Here is a 21,446-nt window from a genome sequence, read left to right as displayed (position 1 = left end):
TTGACCGTCCGTTTGAGGATGATAAGCGGAGCTCATGTCAAGGATGGTTCCTAGTAATTTCCATAAAGACCTCCAAAAATGACCTAAGAACCGAGAATCCCGATCAGAAACGATGGAAGTTGGCAAACCATGGAGTCTGTAAACCTCACGAAAGAAAAGTATTGCGACTTGGACTGCATCTGTTGTCTTTTTACATGGAATGAAGTGTACCATCTTGGAGAAACGATCAAAAATGACAAAGATTGAATCGAAACCCTTTTGTGTACGAGGAAGACCCATCACAAAGTCCATAATGATGTCTGTCCATGGTTGTGTTGGAATAGGAAGATGAAGGTAGAGACCGGCATTCGTGGCATGACCTTTTGATGTCTGACACACTGTACATCGTTCGACAAAACGCTCAACATCACGTCTCAATGAAGGCCAAAAATAAGATTGAGAAAGTAAATGCAACGTCCGGTCGTGACCAATGTGACCTTCATTATGTGTTTCAGCAACAAGTTTAAGACGGAGGCTGCAGTCTGGAATGCAAAGACGACTGTCTCGAAAAAGAAAGCCATCATGCATAGTGAAATCTCGAGAAAGACCATTCTGAACGTCAAGAAGAACTCGACCAAAGAAATCATCAGACTCATACAAATCAGCAAAGGTGGAAAATCCCAGAACTGAGACATGAAGAACACTCAGCAAAGAATGGCGACGACTAAGTACATCAGCAACTCGATTGGAAACACCTGACGTGTGTTTGTTAACGAACGTAAATTGTTGCAAGTAAGATATCCATGATGCATGACGAGCTGAAACTTTATCTTGACTATTCAGGTGTTTTAAAGCATCATGATCTGTGTAGAGAACAAATTCTTTATGGAAAAGATAATGTCTCCAGTGTTTGATTGCTTGAACCACTGCATAAAATTCCACATCGTAAGTACTATAACGTAGACGAGCTCCAGCCAGCTTTTCACTGAAGAAGGCGATAGGCCTGTTGTGTTGGCTCAAGACAGCACCAATGCCCAACTTAGAAGCATCACTATGTAGCTCAAAAACTTGAGTAAAATCTGTAAGAGCTAGTATAGGTGCTGATAACAATTTTGTTTTAATGATCTCAAAAGCTGTAGTTGCTTCGGTAGTCCAAGTGAAGACACTATCATGACGAATACAATCAGTGATAGGTGCCATCAAACTGCTAAATTGCGGCACAAATCTTCGATAAAAAGATGCTAGACCATGAAAACTTCGAGTTTCAGATAAAGTAGTAGGAGTAGGCCAAGATTTGATTGCTTCTACTTTTCCTGGGTCGACGGCTAGCCCTTCTGCTGAGACGATGTATCATAGTAAGTGAACCTCAGGAGAGCCGAACTCACACTTCTTTAGTGTGGCAAATAGTTGATCTCGACGGAGAACAAGAAGTACTTATATCAAGTGTGCAAGATGTTCTATTAAGGAATTACTAAATATGAGAATCATCAAAATAAACGACTACAAACTTACCTATGAAGGGCCGAAGAGATTGATTCATAACGCGCATGAAGGTGCTTGGTGCATTGGACAAGCCAAAGGGCATGACAAGCCATTCAAAAAGTCCTTCTCGAGTTTTAAAAGCCTTCTTCCATTCATCTCCTGGACGGATTCGTATCTGATGATAACCACTTCGAAGATCCAGTTTAGAGAAAATCGTTGCAGCTCCTATTTGATCTAATAGATCGTCGAGACGGGGAATGGGAAATCTATAACGTACTGTAATTTTATTTATAGCACGGCTATCGACACACATCCTCCAAGATCTATCCTTCTTTGGTATAAGCAAAGCTGGGACTGCACACGGACTCAGACTTTCACGTAAATATCCCTTCAATACAAGATCCTCAACTTGACGTCTAAGTTCTTCATGCTCACTCGGACTCATACGATAATGAGCTCGATTAGGAAGAATAGCATCTGGAATTAGATCAATACGGTGTTGAATGTCTCTAAGGGGAGGAAGGCCGGGTGGTAACTCATTGGGAAAAACATCCCGAAACTCTTCCAATAGTCTTTGAAAATGTTCTGGAGGTGATGGTAAAGGCTCTCTGACAACCGAATTGATCAATATTAGAACATATCCCTCTTCTCGAAGTGTTTGTTCAAAAGCCTTTTGTTGCAAGAAAAGGACTGGAGCTGATGGTGTATGTTGTTTCTCGGGCAAAGAAGGCTGTAGAGTGAAATTGCGATTATTGAAACGAAAACTGTAGGTATTACGATAGCCATCGTGTTGTACTCGAAGATAAAATAACCAAGGGCGTCCTAAGAGTAGATGGCAAGCATCCATTGGGGCAACATCACAATGAATCTGATCCTTATATGAATCACCCACCGAAAAAGAAATCAGTGCTCGTCGAGTTATGAGTACATCGGTTTTGCGATCCATCCATGCCAACTTGTAGGGGTTAGGATGTAGTTCTGTTGATAATTGAAGCTTGTTTACAACTTCCTCAGCAATGACGTTTTCGCTACTTCCAGAATCAATTATGAATTTGCACACCTTGCCTCCAATAGTACACTTTGAATGAAAAAGACTATGTCGTTGAGGGTTGATATCCGTTCCACGCGGAGCTAAACACATACGTCGTAACATTAATGCTGGTCCACTATCAGCTGTAAGAACCTCCACTTCATCTTGTGGCTCCGCAGCTTCCTCATCGTAAATTACTTCAACGTCATTACCGGCAGTGTCAAGGAGGAGGCCCCTTCTGTTTTTAGTAGGGCAGTTAGATTGTCGATGACCTATATCTCTACAAGAAAAGCAACGAATTGAGTTTGGTCGAGTTTGCCGATTGTCAAGAGCTGGAACAATGGGTGTGTCTCATTTGACAGAAACAACGTCATCCGTCGCAGTCGTATTGTGATTTGGTCGAGAAGAACGAACAGTAGACCATGATGAAAAGGATAATTTAGTTTGTGCCTCAATAGTTAAAGCTTGATTGTGTGTTGAATCTGTTTTCGTAATCCTGTCGTAAACCGTGATACTAGTTGACGCTCAGAGTCTTGTATATCAACTCGATTGAGAAGTAAAAAAAATTCAGTAGAGTAATCAGCCACAGATCGAGTGCCTTGGCGGATGGTATGGATACGCTGAAACATAAGCTGGTCATAATTGTAAGGCAAGAATGTTTTCTTAAGTTTCGATGTAAGTTTATCCCATGACATGATCTTTGGTTTTCCGAGACGTGCACGAGTTGTCTTCAATTGTGTCCACCATGCAGCTGCTCTTCCACGAAAACGCATCGTTAAAACAGGAACACATCGATCCATTGGAGCTCGTTTGAACTCCAGAATTTCTTCCACCGTGACTATCCAATCGAGCAGTTCTTCAGCCGAAGAATTTCCATGAAACTCAGGTATCTCGGTTTTGAATCCTGTTACCCAATGATTATCCGCTGCTGCAATTTGGACGTTGTCTTGTGTCAGGGGACGGTTGGTGCGAATATTTGCAAAGGGGTTATCTATTTCTGAAAACAGATTTTCTTCGTTGTCACCATCGTTACTGTTATTATTATTTTCATGATCAATATTTTCTCGAACTGGTGGTGGTTGTTGAACAGCAAGGGCTTGGAGAGTGGCAGTGATCGTGGCCATCTGGGCTTGTAGCTCAACAATAGCATCTCGGGTGATTTCTGCTTCAGTACGCAATGGTGCACGACGAGGTCTTGGCATCGTGTTAACAAACAAGGAACGTAGGTGTCTTTGATACCAACCTGGCGCAGCGTATCAACGGTAACTCAGCTCAATCTAGAAATTTAGGTTGAAATTTCCAGAGACCTGACTTCTTGAATCGAAGAATTGAATCAGATTCGATGCAAGGCTCTCGAATTGATGACAGAATCAAATCAATGCAAGGCTTTAGAGAAAAACTCTAGTTTACTATCTCTTAAAACTCAATGATAAAAACTATCTTACAATCCCTTATTTATAATAACCTAACTTTCCTAAAAATCGAGCATCTAAAAAAAGGAATTCATAAAAGAAAAGGAAATCTAAAAAAAAGGCCAAAATTAGGAAAGGTATCAGGATGCTGCATCAGATGTGAACTACATGGTCACCGTATATGTTTATTTTTTATTCTAAATTAGATCTATTTGTAGCTAAATCTTATAAACACAATAGATTGTGCTGTAAACTCCTTTGATATAACTACAAGCTTACATCTCCTATCGTTGTTGAGTTGTATCTCTGCTTAATGTTGTTTCATAAGTTTCTGCCTTTCAGCATTATTTGTTAGAATGCTAGTGTGATCATAATACACCTCCTCCCCACCTACATTCTTGTCACATGAAAGCAATAATAAAATAGAACCATTCCTTTTGCTTCACAGTTTCTCCGTTGTTTTTCTCTAAGCAAGGGGATCACTGAATCTACCTTCTGTGTTTTCTTTGCAGCCTAATTTGGTATCCCATGATACATTTACTCCAGATCTGGCATATATTGGTTCATATCTTTGCAATGCTCTCTGCAATTACCAACGGTAGACATATTTTGCTTGTATGATTTGGACTATTACTTTTCGATTTATGTACAGTTTTTGTATATTTTCTCTTTTTTTATCCATTCAGGCTAAGTTCCTTTTTCTTGATTTTTGATGCAAATGAGGAACTTTCCCTGTTTATCTTAGTTCCATTTCTTTTGAGTGGATTCTTAGGGAGTGTCTACAAGCAGTGATGGTATTTTATCATACATGCATATCCATGGATTGTTTGTGCAGGGTGCCTCAAAATTATGTTTATTATAATACCATTTTTTGGGTGTCGAAATTTACCCAATGTAACTTTAACTTTTAAATCATTTTCCATCTCTGTAGGAAGTTGCTGATCCGAATGGCGGACCAAATAGAGTAAAAGCTCAGCTACTTGCAGCTAAAGTGGGGGCAACATAAATCATTAAGGAACTGGTTGAAGCCAGTGCAAATATAGGAAGGGGGGCAGCACAGATCATCAAGCTACTGGTTGAAGCTGGTGCGGGTCCAAATGTTACAAATCTAGTAAGCTAATTATGCTTTTGGTATATCTTCATTTAGTGGACATTATCTGTTGTATTTGACATGAAATGGTGCACGAAAGTTTTTATAGTGGTGGTTGATGAAGCTACATGGGCCATTTTGTGACGAATGGTCAGATGGTTTGTCTTGATTACTGCGTTTTTGCTATAAAGTCACAACTTACTCGATCCTCTGTTTAGTTTCTTTTCGCTTTTTTTATTTTGCAAAGAAGCAGTGGTACACTATAAAGGGTACATCAATGTCACTTATGGTCGTCTTGTTTACGAAAGTCAACCTTTTTTTCCACAGCATGAACTAAAGCCAATATAATTGGCATCTGTTAAAGGTAATCGGAGAGGTGTTGGGATTCTTTTTCCGGTGACTTCTTGCATTCGATCATTTGTTGACTGGAGCATAAATGGAATAATGAAGCACGCAAAGTTTGAAAGAAAAAAAAAGGTGAATATAATACGTATTTTTCATTTGAGGTTTTGAATAGTTTGTGACCAAAATGAATTCACTATCTTTTCCCTGGAGTGGCCTACCATCAATTTTTGTTTGGGTGCAGCAGTTTCAAGCTTTCATGCAATGGAGCTCATAAATGTGTAGTTATAGAAGCTTTTCAAGCAATTCTATTGTATTAAATCTTCATCTTCGTTATATTGACAGATGATTCATAAAACGAAGGTGAACTTTTTAGGCAAAATCAAGGGGCACAAGTGCATTCGATAGGAAGGAGTACTGGCTGGCAGTAAAATGGTACTCAGAGGTATCTTTTGTGTAACTTAACCATAAACTTTATATAATTAGGTGAGTGAATGAATCATAATTTTATCGATAGCTGTTAAATTGAAGTTGACATAAGAACACGTACACTTTCCATGTATAATACATTGAATTTAAAGCATTCATATAATTATATGCGGTACAATTTGGATTGTTTGGGAAATCCAGAGAATATTTACATTCATACTACAAATGTACATCTGTCAAATCATGTTTTAGGAACGGTTATAGGATACAAATGTTCATTTTTCTCTTTGTCAGCATGTAAATACATATTCCTATACATTCATTGGTTCCATATCTAGTTATATAAATCTAAGCTCAAGTGTCAGAACAGTGGCATCTTTTAATTTTGTAAGTTTTCACCGCACAGTTTTACACTAGACAAAAAGCTTCTCTGTTCCTCTCAAATCATTTTCACCTAAGCTCAATCTCATACAAAACTAAATTGTACATCTCCATCGTTTTTGATGTCTTAAAGTTGTTACTTAGTGGGAAACCACAGATATACAGAATTTCCACATTGTCTTCGCATATTCTTTAAAATGCAACATTGATCTCGACGGTTTTTGGGTTCTTAGTCTATTTATTTTCAGGTGTCTTGTGTCTTTTCTTTTTTCCAATGATGGGTTCTTAACATCATAATTAACCATTAAAAATATGAACGCATTCAATCAATTCACATAATTTGGGACAGTTCAACAAGTGTTTTGCATGTTTTTCATTTACTAATTTCAGGGGAACTGAAACCCCTCAAATGGACTAGTTGGAATTGAAATTTTTAGGTTTTTCGATGGATGTATTGGTCATGTTTAGGGGTTTTCTAGAATGGCTATTAAAATTTTAGAATGGTCTTCAACTATGTTTGTTTTGTTTTATTCTGTCTTTGCTTTTCTTGAGGGTATTTCATAGATTGGATTGTATGTGGGTTAATGTACATTGATGGTATGAATAAGTCCACACGAGCGTGTGACCAGTTTTGTTGATTATGGCTTCTGAAGCTTTAGTACAAATTGAATTTAAAATTGATAAGTTTAAAACTGAGTAAATGGCTCCATACAATGATTTTTAAAGTTTCGCGTCGATGTTCTTAAAAATCAGTAAGTACGAGGGTATGTAATTAATTATACACTTTGCAGTAATGTGTTTCGCAGGTGAAACTCCCCTATCTTGAGAAGCTATAGAAGGGCGCTTGGTTGCTATGGAATATCTTCTTGAAATGGGTGCTGATCCTGAAATACCAGATGATTCACATTGTAGTCCTCTGCATCAGGCCGCTCCGAAAGGTAGGTTGCGCTCCAGCAGATCTGGTAACTTTCCAGATGTGTTATTTAGACATTATAGAGTAGCCTAATGAGGTGAGATCCTGCTGTTGTTCGTTGCAGGAAATCAATATGTCACACCCTTGTTATTTACAAAAGGTATTGTGTTAAGGATCGAGCATGAGAGAGGAGAGCATAAACGCGCGGAAGCAATAGACTACATTGATAATAATCTTGGTATCTCTTTCTCATTAATTCTCTAGCTATTTATACAATCACAAGACTTGGCTCTCAAGGCACAAGACTTGGCTCTCAAAATAATTCCTAATATAACTCAAACTAACCTAAATTATATCTCCTAATTATAGTCTCCTATATTATTTCCTAATACCCTCCCTCAAGATGGAGCATGTAGATCACGAATGCCCATCTTGGACAAAAGAAATTTAACTTCGGTTTTCTTCTTTCTTCTTATTTTTTTTTCAACGCTTTTGCGAAAAAAAAAATCTTCAGACTGTAGTTTAAGGACGTTTCGGTCCCCTTCATAGTTTAAGGACATTACGGTCCCATTTTCGGAAGTTTAAGGACATTACGGTCCCATTTTCGTAGTTTTAGGACATCTCGGTCCTCTTCGGAAGTTTAAGGACGTTACAGTCCCATCTTTGTAGTTTTAGGACATTACGGTCCCATCTTCGTAGTTTTAGGACATTACGGTCCCCTTCGGAAGTTTTAGGACATTACGGTCCCAATCATAGTTTTTGGACATTACGGTCCTCTTCGTAGTTTAAGGACGTTTCGGTCCCCTTCGTAGTTTAAGGACGTTTCGGTCCTCTTCGGAAGTTTAGGGACATTACGGTCCTCTTCGTAGTTTAGGGACATTTCGGTCCTCTTCGACAACTCATAGGATTTCAGCCTATTATTGTTGTTCTTTTCTCATCACCTCTTGGTGATTGTTTTCTTCTCTCTCTTTTTTTTTTCTTTCTTCACAACATGAATGTTGTTTCTTCTTTTCTTGTTCCAGTCACGCTATTTTTGCGAAACCTTCACACTTCTTTGTTCTTCAAGATTCTCTCACAATCTTGTCGTCTTTACAAAGTCTGCCACACTTTGTAGGATCTCCAAGTTTCTACCACAAACTCTTCAACCACACTTCACTTCTTCCAACATGTTTAACAGCTTTCTGCAATACCTCTGACAGAACTGTCACACTTGCTTCTGTTACGCTTCTATAACGATTCTTCTTTGTAACATCTCTTCTCTAACAATTATGTAACTGTTACTGACTTTCAGTAACACCTCTGACAGAACTGTCACACTTGCTTCTGTTACGCTTCTGTAACGATTCTTCTTTGTAACATCTCTTCTCTAACAATTTTGTACTGTTACTGACTTTCAATAACACTTCCTCACAAACCCTAAACATCACGTACTGTGATTTTTCTTTTTTTTTTTCTTTTTTTTTTTCTTTTTTTTTAGAGCATCATCTAATTTTTTGCTCCAAACTTCACCAATTCAATCAACAGTAGTAACCACCGCATTATACTCTTCCCTGATTTTCTCGGTGGGGAAATCTCTGCTCAATCTTCTCATAATTCAATGGCAACAGCTCTTCCTTGATTTTTTTTTTTTTTTTACCATCTGTATTTCTAATGTCTTCAAACGTCGTCGTTCATCAGTAGATTCTCGGAAACCATCTGCTTTCTTCTAGGTTTAAGGACGACGTTATTCATGGGTATTTCAACAGCAACCACCAAGTTTGCCGGTGTTAATTTTGGCATCAAACTCGCTCCATATCAACCAATACCGATCACCACCATCCGATCCGTGATCGACAGCAAACCCATTCATCAATGTCGAGTTCCAACTCCATTCTCCTGTGATCCCTAATAGTAACCGAGTATCTATGTTTTGATCATCCTTGCTTGGCCGCTGAACACTTTAAACTTGTACCAAGACTCCCGTGTCATCCTTAGCTTCTCAACTTCGAGAGTATGTCTTAATCCAATTCTTCATACGGGCTCACGAGCTCACAACAAACCAGCTGCAAGTCCACCTTCTATCACTGACACAATGACCGACAGCAGTATACGTTTCTTTTAGCGAAAACAGCATCAACAATCAAGATATCTTGCTTGAGAATAATACTGCCCAAACTTTCACAAATTCAACCAACAGCTCCGTTTCCTTGTTTGTCTCAACTTCTAAATCCAACCATCACGATGATCCGTCTTGGCTAGGAATCACACAAACACGGATCGACTGGTATAAAATAGGGTTACGGCAGATCATACGTCTTCTTCTCAATTATCAGATTTTTGTGTGTGTGTGTGTTTTTTTTTTTTTTTTTTGTTTTCTTACGACTTGAAAACTCTATACCAAAACATCTAACTTCTCTTCCTATCCTCTCTCCCTCTCACCTTGCTCTGATACCATGTTAAGGATCGAGCAAGAGAGAGGAGAGCATAAACGTGGAAGCATAAAAGACTACATTGATAATAATCTTGGTATCTCTTTCTCATTAATTCTCTACCTATTTATACAATCACAAGACTGGGCTCTCAAGGCACAAGACTTGGCTCTCAAGATAATTCCTAATATAACTCAAACTAACCTAAATTATATCTCCTAATTATAGTCTCCTATATTATTTCCTAATATATTGATATGGATATTACAAATGAACTTGGCTCACCGTTACAGTCTGCTGCCACCTATGGTGAACATGATACTGTTAAAGGTCTCCGGGGCATGGTGCCAATGTGAGTAGCATTTACCTTCTCGCCAATGTGCCAATGTGTAGCTTTCTGTTTAGCAAATGCTCAAGTGATCTCTAAATGGTGACCTAAATTTTATTCTTATTAGATGCGAACTGCTTGATCACGACATGTTTTTATTTTTAATTCTGATTTAGATCTATTTTAAGCTAAATTCTCTATATGCGATTGAATGTATATACTAAACTATTTTGATATGAATAAAAGCTTACACCTCCTCTCTACGTGCATATCTGTTACGTGAAAAAGATAACTTAGAACCGTTCCTTTTACTTCCACAGTTTCTGTTTTTTTTCAAGCAAGTGGATCACTGAATGTACCTTATGCTTAGGGCTGCACAAGACCCGTCCACCAAACCCAAACCCGTCCGTACCCGCTAAACCCGTGTTTTTTTAGTCCATACCCGCCCGTTGTGGGTGCGGGGTTGGTTATGGAAAAAAAAACCGTTGTCTGTGGGTGCGAGGTTGGTTTAAGCTACTACCCGCCCATACCCGCCCAAAAAACCCGCATATTTTATACCATTATATAAAACTAATCCTAAACGTCCATTATGAAACCCTAATACTAGACCCGATATTTAGAAGTTTACTTGGGTTGCAAGTGTTACAAGTTTTAAGAGTTTGTTTACGTAAGAATTGTCTAGAAGTTTCTTTGTTAGAGCCGATTATGTTAGGAAAGTCTTTTTACTTGAGAGTCAAGTTTGTTAATCATATAAATAGGCTGTTGATCCATGAATCGAAAGATATCAATTAAGATAAGTTTGTTTGAGTTTAGTTTTGTATTCTTTCATTAAGTCTTTGATATCATATTTTCTACATCTGGTATCAGAGCACTGGTATCAGATTCTAGGGTTGTGGGTATGAGAAGTTAAGTTTAAGAAGATGACGAGTTTAAGTTCAATCAAGGTGCCAGTGTTTGAAGGGAAAAACTTTGAACATTGGAGGTTACAGATGGAGAATATTTTTACATATCAAGAAGTATGGGATATTGTGAAAGATGGTTATGTAGAACCAGCAGAAGGAGATGTAGTTGAAGGAGCTGTGCAAACTCTATTAACTGAAAACATTCTGAACCGTGTCCCAACTCAGTCGGTTCCTTCTACACCATATGAACTTTGGAAAGGCGAAAAACCTAATTTAGGAAATTTTCGCCCGTGGGGTTCAGCTGGATATGTTCACAACGCTTCTCATGTGTATGGAAAGCTAGGTCCTAGAGCAAGAAAGCTTGTCTTTATAAGATATTCTGATTGCTCAAAAGGCTATGTGATGTATGGTGAACATCCAAGTGGAGGGATGACTGAGATAGAGTCCATAGATATTGTTTTCATTGAAAATGATTTCCCTCGAATCAGTGACATCAACAAAAACTTGGAACTCTTTGAAATAGAAGAGAGTGAAGATATCTTACCATCTTCGGGCAAAGGTAGGGAATTAGTTTCTCAACCACGCAAAAGTGAGCATGGAAAAGTACCCCGTCGTCACTTTGACATTGAAGGGGGAATATTAATGTATGATGCGGGTATTGAAGATGAGCCTACTTCTTTTAGAGAATCCATCTATTCAGCTGATTGCAATAAATGGATTTTTGCAATGCAAGAGGAAATTAAATCAATGGATAAGAATGATGTTGTGGAGTTGGTTGGTCTTCCGCCTGGGCGAAAGGCCATTGGAAACAAATGGGTCTTTAAAATTAAACGCAGGGAGGATGGTTCAATCGAAAAATACAAAGCTCTTCTAGTGGTAAAAGGATATACCCAACAATAGGGTATTGACTATAAGGAAACCTTCTCTCCTGTGGTAAGGTTTCCCTCAATTCGCCTATTGCTTTCTATTGTTACATATTTGGATTTAGAATTGTTCCAGATGGATGTTAAAACTGCATTCCTTAATGGGAAACTAGACGAAGAGATTTACATGTCTCAACCGACGGGTTTTGAGGTCAAAGGACAAGAGCGCAAAGTTTTTCGTCTCAAACGTTCCATTTATGGCCTTAAACAATCGTCTAGACAATGATATATGCGTTTCCATCAATCTATCACCTCTACTGGTTATGAAATGATTGAGGAAGATTATTGTGTGTACATCAAACGATCCCAGGAAAGCATTCTTATCCTAGACTTATATGTTGATGACATTCTATTAGCAGGTAATGATCTAGAAGGAATTGTCGCCACTAAGAAGTGGTTGTCCTCTAATTTTGAAATGACAGACATGGGTGAAGCTAATTATGTATTAGGTGTTAAGATCACGCGAGACCGCTCAAGAAAGACTCTTAGTTTGTTTCAAGAGACTTACATAAAAAAGATACTTGAGCGTTTCCGAATGCATGATTGCAAACCCATTGACACTCCTATGGACAAAGCATGCGTCCTAAGTAACGATCAAAGCCCGAAGAATGAAGAAGAAAAGAAATACATGTCCAACGTACCATATGCATCTGTAGTTGGGAGTCTTATGTACGTTATATTGTGTACTAGACCCGACATAAGTTTTGCAGTAGGGATGGAAAGTCGCTACCAAAGTAACCCTGGAACAGATCACTGGAAAGCAATTAAAAGGATATTTCATTATCTAAAGGGACTGCTAATCTCCCTCTTTGTTACCATGGTGAAGACATTAGACTCAGAGGATTTAGCGATGCCGATTGGAGCAACGATAAAGATGAGTTTAAATCCACTTCAATATACGTTTTTAAACTTGGAGGTGGTGCAATCACTTGGTGTAGTCAGAAACAAAAGTGTGTTGCTCTGTCTACGATGGAAGCAGAGTATGTTGCACTTACGGCAGCCGCCCAAGAAGCTGTCTGGTTAAGGAGATTTCTTAAGAGACTTGGTGTCTCGGAACACGCAAAAGAAGCGGTGTTGCTTCACAGTGATAACACATCAGCTCTAGCATATGTGAAATATCCCAAATACCATGGAAAAACCTAACACATTGGTAGGAGATTCCACTTTATACGCGATATGGTTGCACGAAGAAAGGTTGTTCTTAGACATATCTCCACAAATAGAATGTTGGTTGACCCTTTGACCAAGCCCATTACGAGAATTGCTTTTCAATCTCACGTAGAGAACATGAGATTAAACAGGATTTGATATGTAGAACATGTGATAATGACATTATTATTATTATAAGTATTAATGTTTTCTTAAATGAATATGTTTTCATAGAAATCATATACTTTTGATGTGTACACGGATATTAAAATTATCAGCAGGCAAGAATCGTCCGACTCACACAGGTGATTCGCCTTGGCGCTTAGTATAGCGAGCAAGATGAGACAAAGAAGATACATTTTCCGGAATATATGTTTTTCAGGAAAACCACGTGCTTTTAATGGAAAACTTTTCTTTACAACTAGAAGTCACCTTAATAAGTTTAAGATGAGATCTCACAAAGAGATCGATCATTAAATGTAACCATCATTTAATGAAGCCTGTTATACAGCCAGATGTGGTTTTCTGAACAGTTACTATGTGAATGACTGTTGGAACAGAAAGTTAAGTTAGGCGCTTAAATAGCGACTAGACTAAGATCTGTATGGCGTATGCTTTTTATGATGGACATGCCCATTTGAGCGGGAGAAACTCCATAGCATACACTTTGTGATGTATGTGCTAAGTCGACCGATTGTGAGAGCGATGAGTGATTCCCTGCTTCATTGTTGTGTGATCCACTGGATTATTATCCAATTCATTTACCCCTTTGACTTGAGTTTATGTCATGAAGAGGATACTTAATGATGCTACTTTAGCATGTTTTTTAATACGATGCAACTTCCCGTATGATGATACATGTCTAGGAAAGTTGTTAACTTGAATTGGAACGATATGAATTTCTTGGAAGAAACTTTGATGATACACCATGAATTGTGACTCATAGCTGGCCAACGTTTTTCATTTTTCGAAAATCATGAGTACAATTGATAAAAATGTACATGGGCGCAATACTGCTTACTAGAGGGATTAAGAGTATTGTGTCAGGTGTAGTCAAATTATCTGAGGTAATGAGATAAGAACATTCGTTGTGAAGGGTTGATGTCTCCATGCTGACTCGTAATGAGGTTCTAGTATGGAGCTCCCAAAATGAAGGTATCTCGGCGGTCGCAAAAACTATTTACCAATATTAACGTTTTTCTCTTAGGACTATGATTGGGAAGCATGTTGGTGCTACACACAATATGTGTGAGTGGGAGATGTTAGAAATTGGGCACCCATTGTGTGTGTGCATGCCCAAAGTCCGTCTTAGAGCAACCACAGTCACGACCAAATTTGGGTACTAAACCCAAATTTGGTCCCAGAAAGTGCCGCAGTGGTGAGGAGTAAAGCCATAATTAGTCCAGAGAATTAGGGTTTGTGACCAAATGTGGTCGCCAACCCAGACTAAAATGATCAATAGTGGGACGGGGTTATTACGAGCGTATGAATCGAGATGGAAGTATAGTGGGCGCTTCACATCGGGCGTATGTATAAAGAACGTATGATATTGGGGCGGATGTATACAGAGCGTTTGAATTAGGCGTATTTATAAACACCGCCGGGCCATACGGAGATAAAACATACGCCCCATAGCAGGCGTAATTAGAATGTACGTCCCAATGGGGCGCAGTTATTAAAAACGCCTGATTTGGGCGCATGTATTACGTGCGCCTGTGTGAGGCGCATGTATTATGAGCGTCTGTGTGATGCGCATGTATTATGAGCGTCTGGAATGGGCGCACGTATTGTGAGCGTTTGTTAGCAGACGCAACTTTAATTTACGCCTGATTTGGGCGCATGTATTACGAGCGTCTGTTACCAGGCGTACACCCAGACGTGCGCCAACGGTTATATTTTGGAACTGATTTTCCGACCGTTTGATACATTGCAACGGCTCTTTCGTATATCTATATATAGCATTTGATAGTACTAACTTATTTCTGCATCCATTATTATCTTATCATTTATCATTTCTATTTCAAGAAATATAGAAGTATGGCACCACGCGGTCCCAATTTTACAACAGAAGAAGATACAATGATATGTAGAATCTATTTAGCCATATCTCAAGATTCTGCTACCGGAACCGATCAACCAGAAAGATTATTATGGAGTCGGATCAAAGCTAAGCTTGAAGAAGCCCTGCCTTGTAAACCGAAACGTACTTGGACTTCTATCCAGAGTCGATTTCAGGGAATAAGTAGAGAGGTTTCACTTTATTCTGCAAAAGTGTTGGAAGTTGATGGTGAATATCATAGTGGCTGGAATGAAGTCTTGAAGGTAAGTAATCGTCAATTTTTGCACCCTTAATTATTATATACATGTAAATGAACTGATGAGTATTCAAAACAATAACAGGTTGAAGAGATAAGAAAGAGATTCAAAGAAAGTAATGGTAACAAAAAATTTAAGCACGAAGAGTGCTACGAAATTCTAAAAGATAGTATCAAATATTCAGGACGGTCGACGTTTGTGTTTGATTCAGCCCAACAAATGGAAGATTCTCAGAGTGGTGAGGAAAATGCTAATATTGAGGAAACAATTCCAGGCGAGTCCAGTGATGATCTAGATATTGGAGATATAGAGAACACACGTAAGCGTCAGTTGGGGAAGAAAGCATCGAAACAACTAAAGAAAACAGGGAGAGCAAAATCCAATGCCCAGGAGGAAATGCTAGAGGATATAATTAAGGAGCAACAAAGTTTCAATGCTCATTACAAAGCACAATCACTAATGAAGATGGGACAGAGACAAGCTGAGTTTGAAGCAATACAAGCTAAGTCTGCGGCAAAGTTTGCGGCGAAACAAGCTAGGCAAGAAAAACTCGATTTAAAGAAAGAAGCGGACGATGACTGAGCCATAATGTTGAAGGATGTCTCTGCATTGGACCCTGTAACAAGAGAGTACTTCGAACTTCGAAAGATGGAAATACTACAACGCAAAAGAAACCAATCTTAAAGCATTACCGGATTAGTTGAACCTTAATATTTACCATTAATAAAAAAAACTAGTGAATTTTAGTGAATTTTAATATTTATATGATAAATAGTACATTAGTAAGCAACGTTACAACATATTTTCAAATTAAGAAATACGATACAATATATTTCCATCCCAACTTAATAATTATCTCTAAAATTTGACCATATGTGTTCGATTAAATCTTGACGCAAGCGAAAATGTGTTTCTTTATTGTGTATAGCATGACGCCGATGTGCATCTCTCATTCTGGAAAGTTCCTCAGTACCTACCCTCGATATATTCACCGGTGCCGACCTGTTGCGTGAGTCATATTCATGTGGCCAATCGCCGGGAAGACGCTCATCCTACACTATCATATTATGTAAAATAATAACCGTTTTCATTATATAGGCAAGCACATCCGGGTTCCACATTCGTGCAGGTTGTTTGACAATGGAAAATTGTTGTTGCAGTACACCAAATCCACGCTTTACATCTTTCCGTGCACCCTCTTGCATCGATGAAAATTTATATTTTTCCGGTGTATCTGGTTGTTTAATGGCCATCACAATAGTAGCAATCTGTGGATAAATGCCATAACCGAGATAATATCCCATATCATATGCATGCCCGTTTATTTCAAAGTTCACCGGCGGTGTTTTCCCGTTGATAAGTTTTGGAAAAATATAAGAACGATTCATTACATTAATATCATTGCAGGAGCCGGGCATACCAAAAAACGCATGCCAAAACCAGAGATCATGTGACACCACTGCTTCTAGCACAATACTTTCACTCCCTTTATACGCGGTGTATACCCCTGATTCTGCTGACGAACATCTATCCCATTTCCAATGCATACAATCCACGCTCCCCAGCATCCCAGGAAATCCCCTGTCTTTGTTTTCTTTCAGCAACAGTTCAACATCACCCGCAGTTGGTGAGCGTAAATATTCTTTCCCATACAGTACCACAATCGTCTTACAAAACCGACGGGTTGCTTCTAAAACGGTGGTTTCTCCAATGCGTAAATACTCATCTATTGCATCTGCTGCACATCCATAAGCTAACATTCGGATTGCTGCAGTTACTTTCTGATGAGGGGATAATCCAAGAATGCCACAAGCATCTCTTTTTTGAGCAAAGTAAGGATATCTAGACACCACATCTGCCAATATTCGGTTGAAAAATTCTCGCCGCATTCTGAATCTCCTACGAAATATGTTAGCTGGGTAGGTGGGGTTGTCAGAAAAGTAGTCATTCCATAGAAGTATATCTCCGGCTTCACGATTTCTTGGTATTTTTATACGAGTATGAGACCATGTCATACTTGTAATGGCAGTTCCCAAACTAACTGCTAGGTTATTTCGGGTCAATGCAACCGCATCTTCATCTGATGAGTAAAAACTGTTATCAGAGATCGCAGAAGAAGTAGTAGAAGAAAATTCGGAGTCCGAAGAAGAAGAAGAAGATTCAGCGTTATTGTCACAGTATTCCATTGGAATGTATAGTTTGAGAAGTGATTGGGAGAGTTCGAAGAAGAAGAATATTTGCAGTGTTGGTTTGTATTCACCGAGATATGTAGTATTGGTTTTATAGACAGATGATAGACACTTATGGCATTGCAGATTGAAAATGCGAGTGAAAAGAATTGACACTGTAAAAACTAAGACTAAAGCTAAAAAGAAGCGACACTGATAATAGGTCAGATTGAAAATGGAGGCTTAAAAAGAAATAACACTAATTAAACTACAAGTACCCAAACGGAGGCTGAAAAGAAATCAACAAGTCATAATGAAAATGGAGGCTAAAAAGTGACTCTATATAGAGATAAGAATAGATATTGTAGATTCACTGAAAACGGAGGCACAGATATCGCAAAGTACCCAAAGTGGAGGCTAAAAAGTACCCAAATTTAATCAACATGCTAAAAAGTACCCAAAGTGGAGGCTAAAAAGTACCCAAACAGATATTGCAGATTGAAAGTGACAAAGTTAGAAACGTCATCTGTAGGAGTATGCATCTAATTCATTAAACAAAGTTTGCGCTTAATCTGTAGGAGTATGCGATGGCGTTTTCCTTGGTGGGATAAACGTCATTCTCGGAAGGGGGTTAACAGACGACATTGTTGATGCTTGACTCACTGGAGTCCACACCGCTGGTGGGATAGTTTCAGAAAAACTGCCGAATCCAATAGGAGGACGCGGTGTTTGTTGCATACGGGATTGCATCTGATCCTCTAGGTATTTGTTACGAGATAAAAGTCCTCGTATTACTTCATCTTTTGCCTTTAAAAGTATCATCCCGTCTTCTGTTTCATATAATATAAACTCGCGAAACGCACGATTAAAATCGGCATGTTCTTGAACCAGATTATAAGCTTCAGGTTGTCGATTTAAAAAAAATTAACGAAGAAATGAGATTACCATATATTTTAATATAATGACGGGATGTACTTACGTATGATAATTGTTGTGGTGGTGGAATAGGTACATGCTGAGCAGGTCGTTGAGTAAGGTGTTTAACACGGTTACCATCAATCCCATGTAGTTCAACTACCCAATCGACTTTGGTCACGAATTGATGGAAGTTAGTTACATGTCGCCAATATCGAAGATACATATTATATGAAACAGCTTTCACAAACATATTTGCATCTACCCATCCAGCTTCTTTCACATGTTTTTCTTTCTCATGACTGACCTCGCCAATTTTAAATGGTGGATTTCTAGGAATTCCAAAAGTAGGATGATTTTTCCTCCAAGATCGTTCTCCTAGGTACCACATATTCTGTAAAATTACCAGTAATCAGAGAAAATAAGTTCTTCAACTTAGGATAAAATGATAACTTTGAAGTAATAATGTTCATATAAAAACAAAGTACTAATTCGGAAGTAGAACCAATAACTCGTGTTGTGTTCATATAGGTCAGACACAAGGTCAGACACTTATGTCAGACACAAGGTCAGACACTTATGTATGACCTCTCTACTTCCTACTTATATAGGTCTTCTATAATATAGAACCATATAACTGACCTTGCCAATCCAAGTAAATATAACCCTTTTGTTTGAAAGCTCCAAAGCCTTGCGACCAACATCAGAGTCAAGAACACAAATGGCGGATTCCCACGGTTTCCATGTCACGATGTCCGCAGTCAACTGATTAAGCGCATTCCTACAGTGAACAATATCAATAGTCTTTTTCTTTGCTTTCCACCGGGAAGTTCTTGGCCATTTTTCTTCACTAGTTGGGTCGCACGGTCTACATATGCCCAGATATTCATATCCCCAAAACTACTCCATCATAACCAACCAAATAAATCAACTGCCAAAAAATATACATTTAAATGAAATAAAAATAAATAATAATTTACCTCTAATATTTGGAACGGCCCACTTAATGACTTCTGTCCCCTACCAGAGGCGTTGAGTGCCACATACAATTTCGCAAAAGCAGGACCACCCCAGTCATACATATCAACTGCATTTAGATCCTCAAAAGCAGCTAACCAAGCCGCATCAATGTAGTTCTTTGCATTGGAAAAGAAAAAATTTCCCAAAACATACATAAAAAAGGCCCTCGCCACTTTTTCTGCAAGTTTGTCATCCAAATTAGCTGCAACCAAGATATCTTCTTTGAAATATGTAGTCAAAAATTTAATTGTGATTGCATCTGAAATCCACTGTGGCGGGGTTTTTTTTTCCAGAAATTGGGGGATCTTCATAATCAAAGGGTTCTTCTATTTCTGGAAAAATATGCTCACGGACATAATCAAATTTGTACTTGCCTGGGTTATACGGAACCTCATCCCCAATTCCAATACTCAATCCTGTCAACATTACCCAATCAAGCGGCGTGAATCCCATTTCACCAAAAGGGAAGTGAAAAGTATGCGTTGTATCCCACCAACGCTCAACAAGATAATCAATCACTGGGTGTGATGCTTCTCCTATTTCCATGGCTAATAAACGTCCCCATCCTTCCTTGTCGATAATGTATTTAATTTTTGGACTATGTTTTGTTATCTCCTTATAATAAACAATGACCGAGAAGAGTGAACCACGATGTTGGTACCTGAATTTTGGATCGCTTGAATATGTAATATCTGTAGAAGCGTGTTTGTCACTATCTTCCAGGCAATTGTAGTTGTCTAGGGATACCACTGACAGTGTTGTTTCATCTTCGCTATCTTCATCGAACCCGGTATCTGGAACCTCCAAATCTCCAACATTAGGGTCTATTTCAGGCTCCATTGGACCTTTACCTTTGCGTTTCTTATTATTCATCTTTTTTCCTTGTGCAAATCTCGACGTTATTCTGCTCAACATCTGAGCACGATATAAATACAAGTTAGTGATTGTTTTTTCAGCAGTACAACGATACCCTCCATTTTAACAGATTTGCAACAACTGAGTTAGCAAATCAGCAGAAAATGAACAAATCAACATCTGTTATGCTTAAAGAAATCAAATTCCACCCAAAAACAAATCAAGAAAATTACGCATAATTAACCTAATTACTTAGGAATAAAAACCATACCTTTAATCTTCAATCAAATTTCCCCGCACCCAATTAACGAATTAGATTACTCGTTTCTTTCACAAGAACATAGATTAATGGCCATCACATGAGATTTAGGAAGAAAATTTGCCCTAGATTTTTACTTAGGTTTCGTCGTCGTTTTTTTTTTCTTCTTTAAACATAGGTTATGTAAAAAGAGGAGGAGAAGAGATAATAACGTATATATCCAGACGGTCTTTCTAAAAACGCCCCACTCAGACGGATATTCTATGCACGCTCCACTCAGACGCTGCTTCTATAAACGCCCCACTCAGACGCTTCTTCTATAAGCGCCCCACTCAGAAGGATTTATAATAAACGCCCGACACAGACGCACAATCCATCTACGCCTGAACTAGACGCACTTTCTATGTCCGCCCAACACATACGCACCTTACATATCCGCCCTACCCAGACGCACCTTCTATGTCCGCCCGAGTCATACGCACTTTCTATCTCCGTATGTATCAGACGCACATAACTTCTCCGTCCCAGTAGACGCACTTCCCATCGCCGTCCCATGTTAGGCGTGAACTATACCTACGCCTCAATCAGGCGCACGTAATAACTCCGTTTCATTCAGACACATATTTTAAAGAACGCTCGGTCAAGAAACGTGAGTATAAGTTCCGTCTGCACCAAGCGTTCGTATAAGTTATGCTTCACCAAATTTTGGTCGTCCCCCATTGCGCTTGAACACCCAGAATACCAAATTTTTTTGGCTTTTAGTCTGGCTTTTGGTATTTGGTCCGTCTCATGACTGTGGTTGCTCTTAGGTGGTTAAATAAAGTCATATGCTTGATTTTGTCAAAGGAAAAATCCTTCTCCAACTAACCAAGCCATGGTGAAACATGTGTTTTTTTTTCCACCATGTATTTGCATGATGCTGACAAGTGTTTAATCACTTACTCCATGTGTTTACTCCATGTTAAAAGAGTGTTAGAACTTGTTCCAAGTGTTTGGTTCTTCCTTGACACTTGCCAAGAGAGGATACTTGGAGTTCAAGTATAAATGGCCTTCTAGTTTCATTTGTTGAAACATAATAAGAAGTAGAAGAAAACACTATAACTCAATAGTAGTGAGTTTAGCAAGAGATAAACCAAGTATGGAGA

The 21,446-nt window shown here is 38.7% G+C and overlaps 1 protein-coding gene across 1 annotated transcript; it reads right to left on the bottom strand.

The window, feature by feature from the left end:
* Nucleotides 1–16,136: 16,136 nt before the first annotated feature.
* LOC113334695 lies at nt 16,137–17,270 on the bottom strand. Its single transcript, XM_026580888.1, has 2 exons — nt 16,703–17,270; nt 16,137–16,597 (listed from the first exon to the last, which is right to left on the bottom strand). Exons 1-2 carry the CDS (start codon nt 17,268–17,270, stop codon nt 16,137–16,139), a joined length of 1,029 nt encoding a protein of 342 aa, XP_026436673.1.
* Nucleotides 17,271–21,446: the final 4,176 nt, after the last annotated feature.

This window comes from Papaver somniferum, unplaced genomic scaffold (genome assembly GCF_003573695.1).
Source record: "Papaver somniferum cultivar HN1 unplaced genomic scaffold, ASM357369v1 unplaced-scaffold_137, whole genome shotgun sequence".
Lineage (NCBI taxonomy): Eukaryota > Viridiplantae > Streptophyta > Magnoliopsida > Ranunculales > Papaveraceae > Papaver > Papaver somniferum.
Note: the sequence above shows the minus strand (reverse complement) of the source record. Positions and strands in the feature narration are given on the sequence as shown.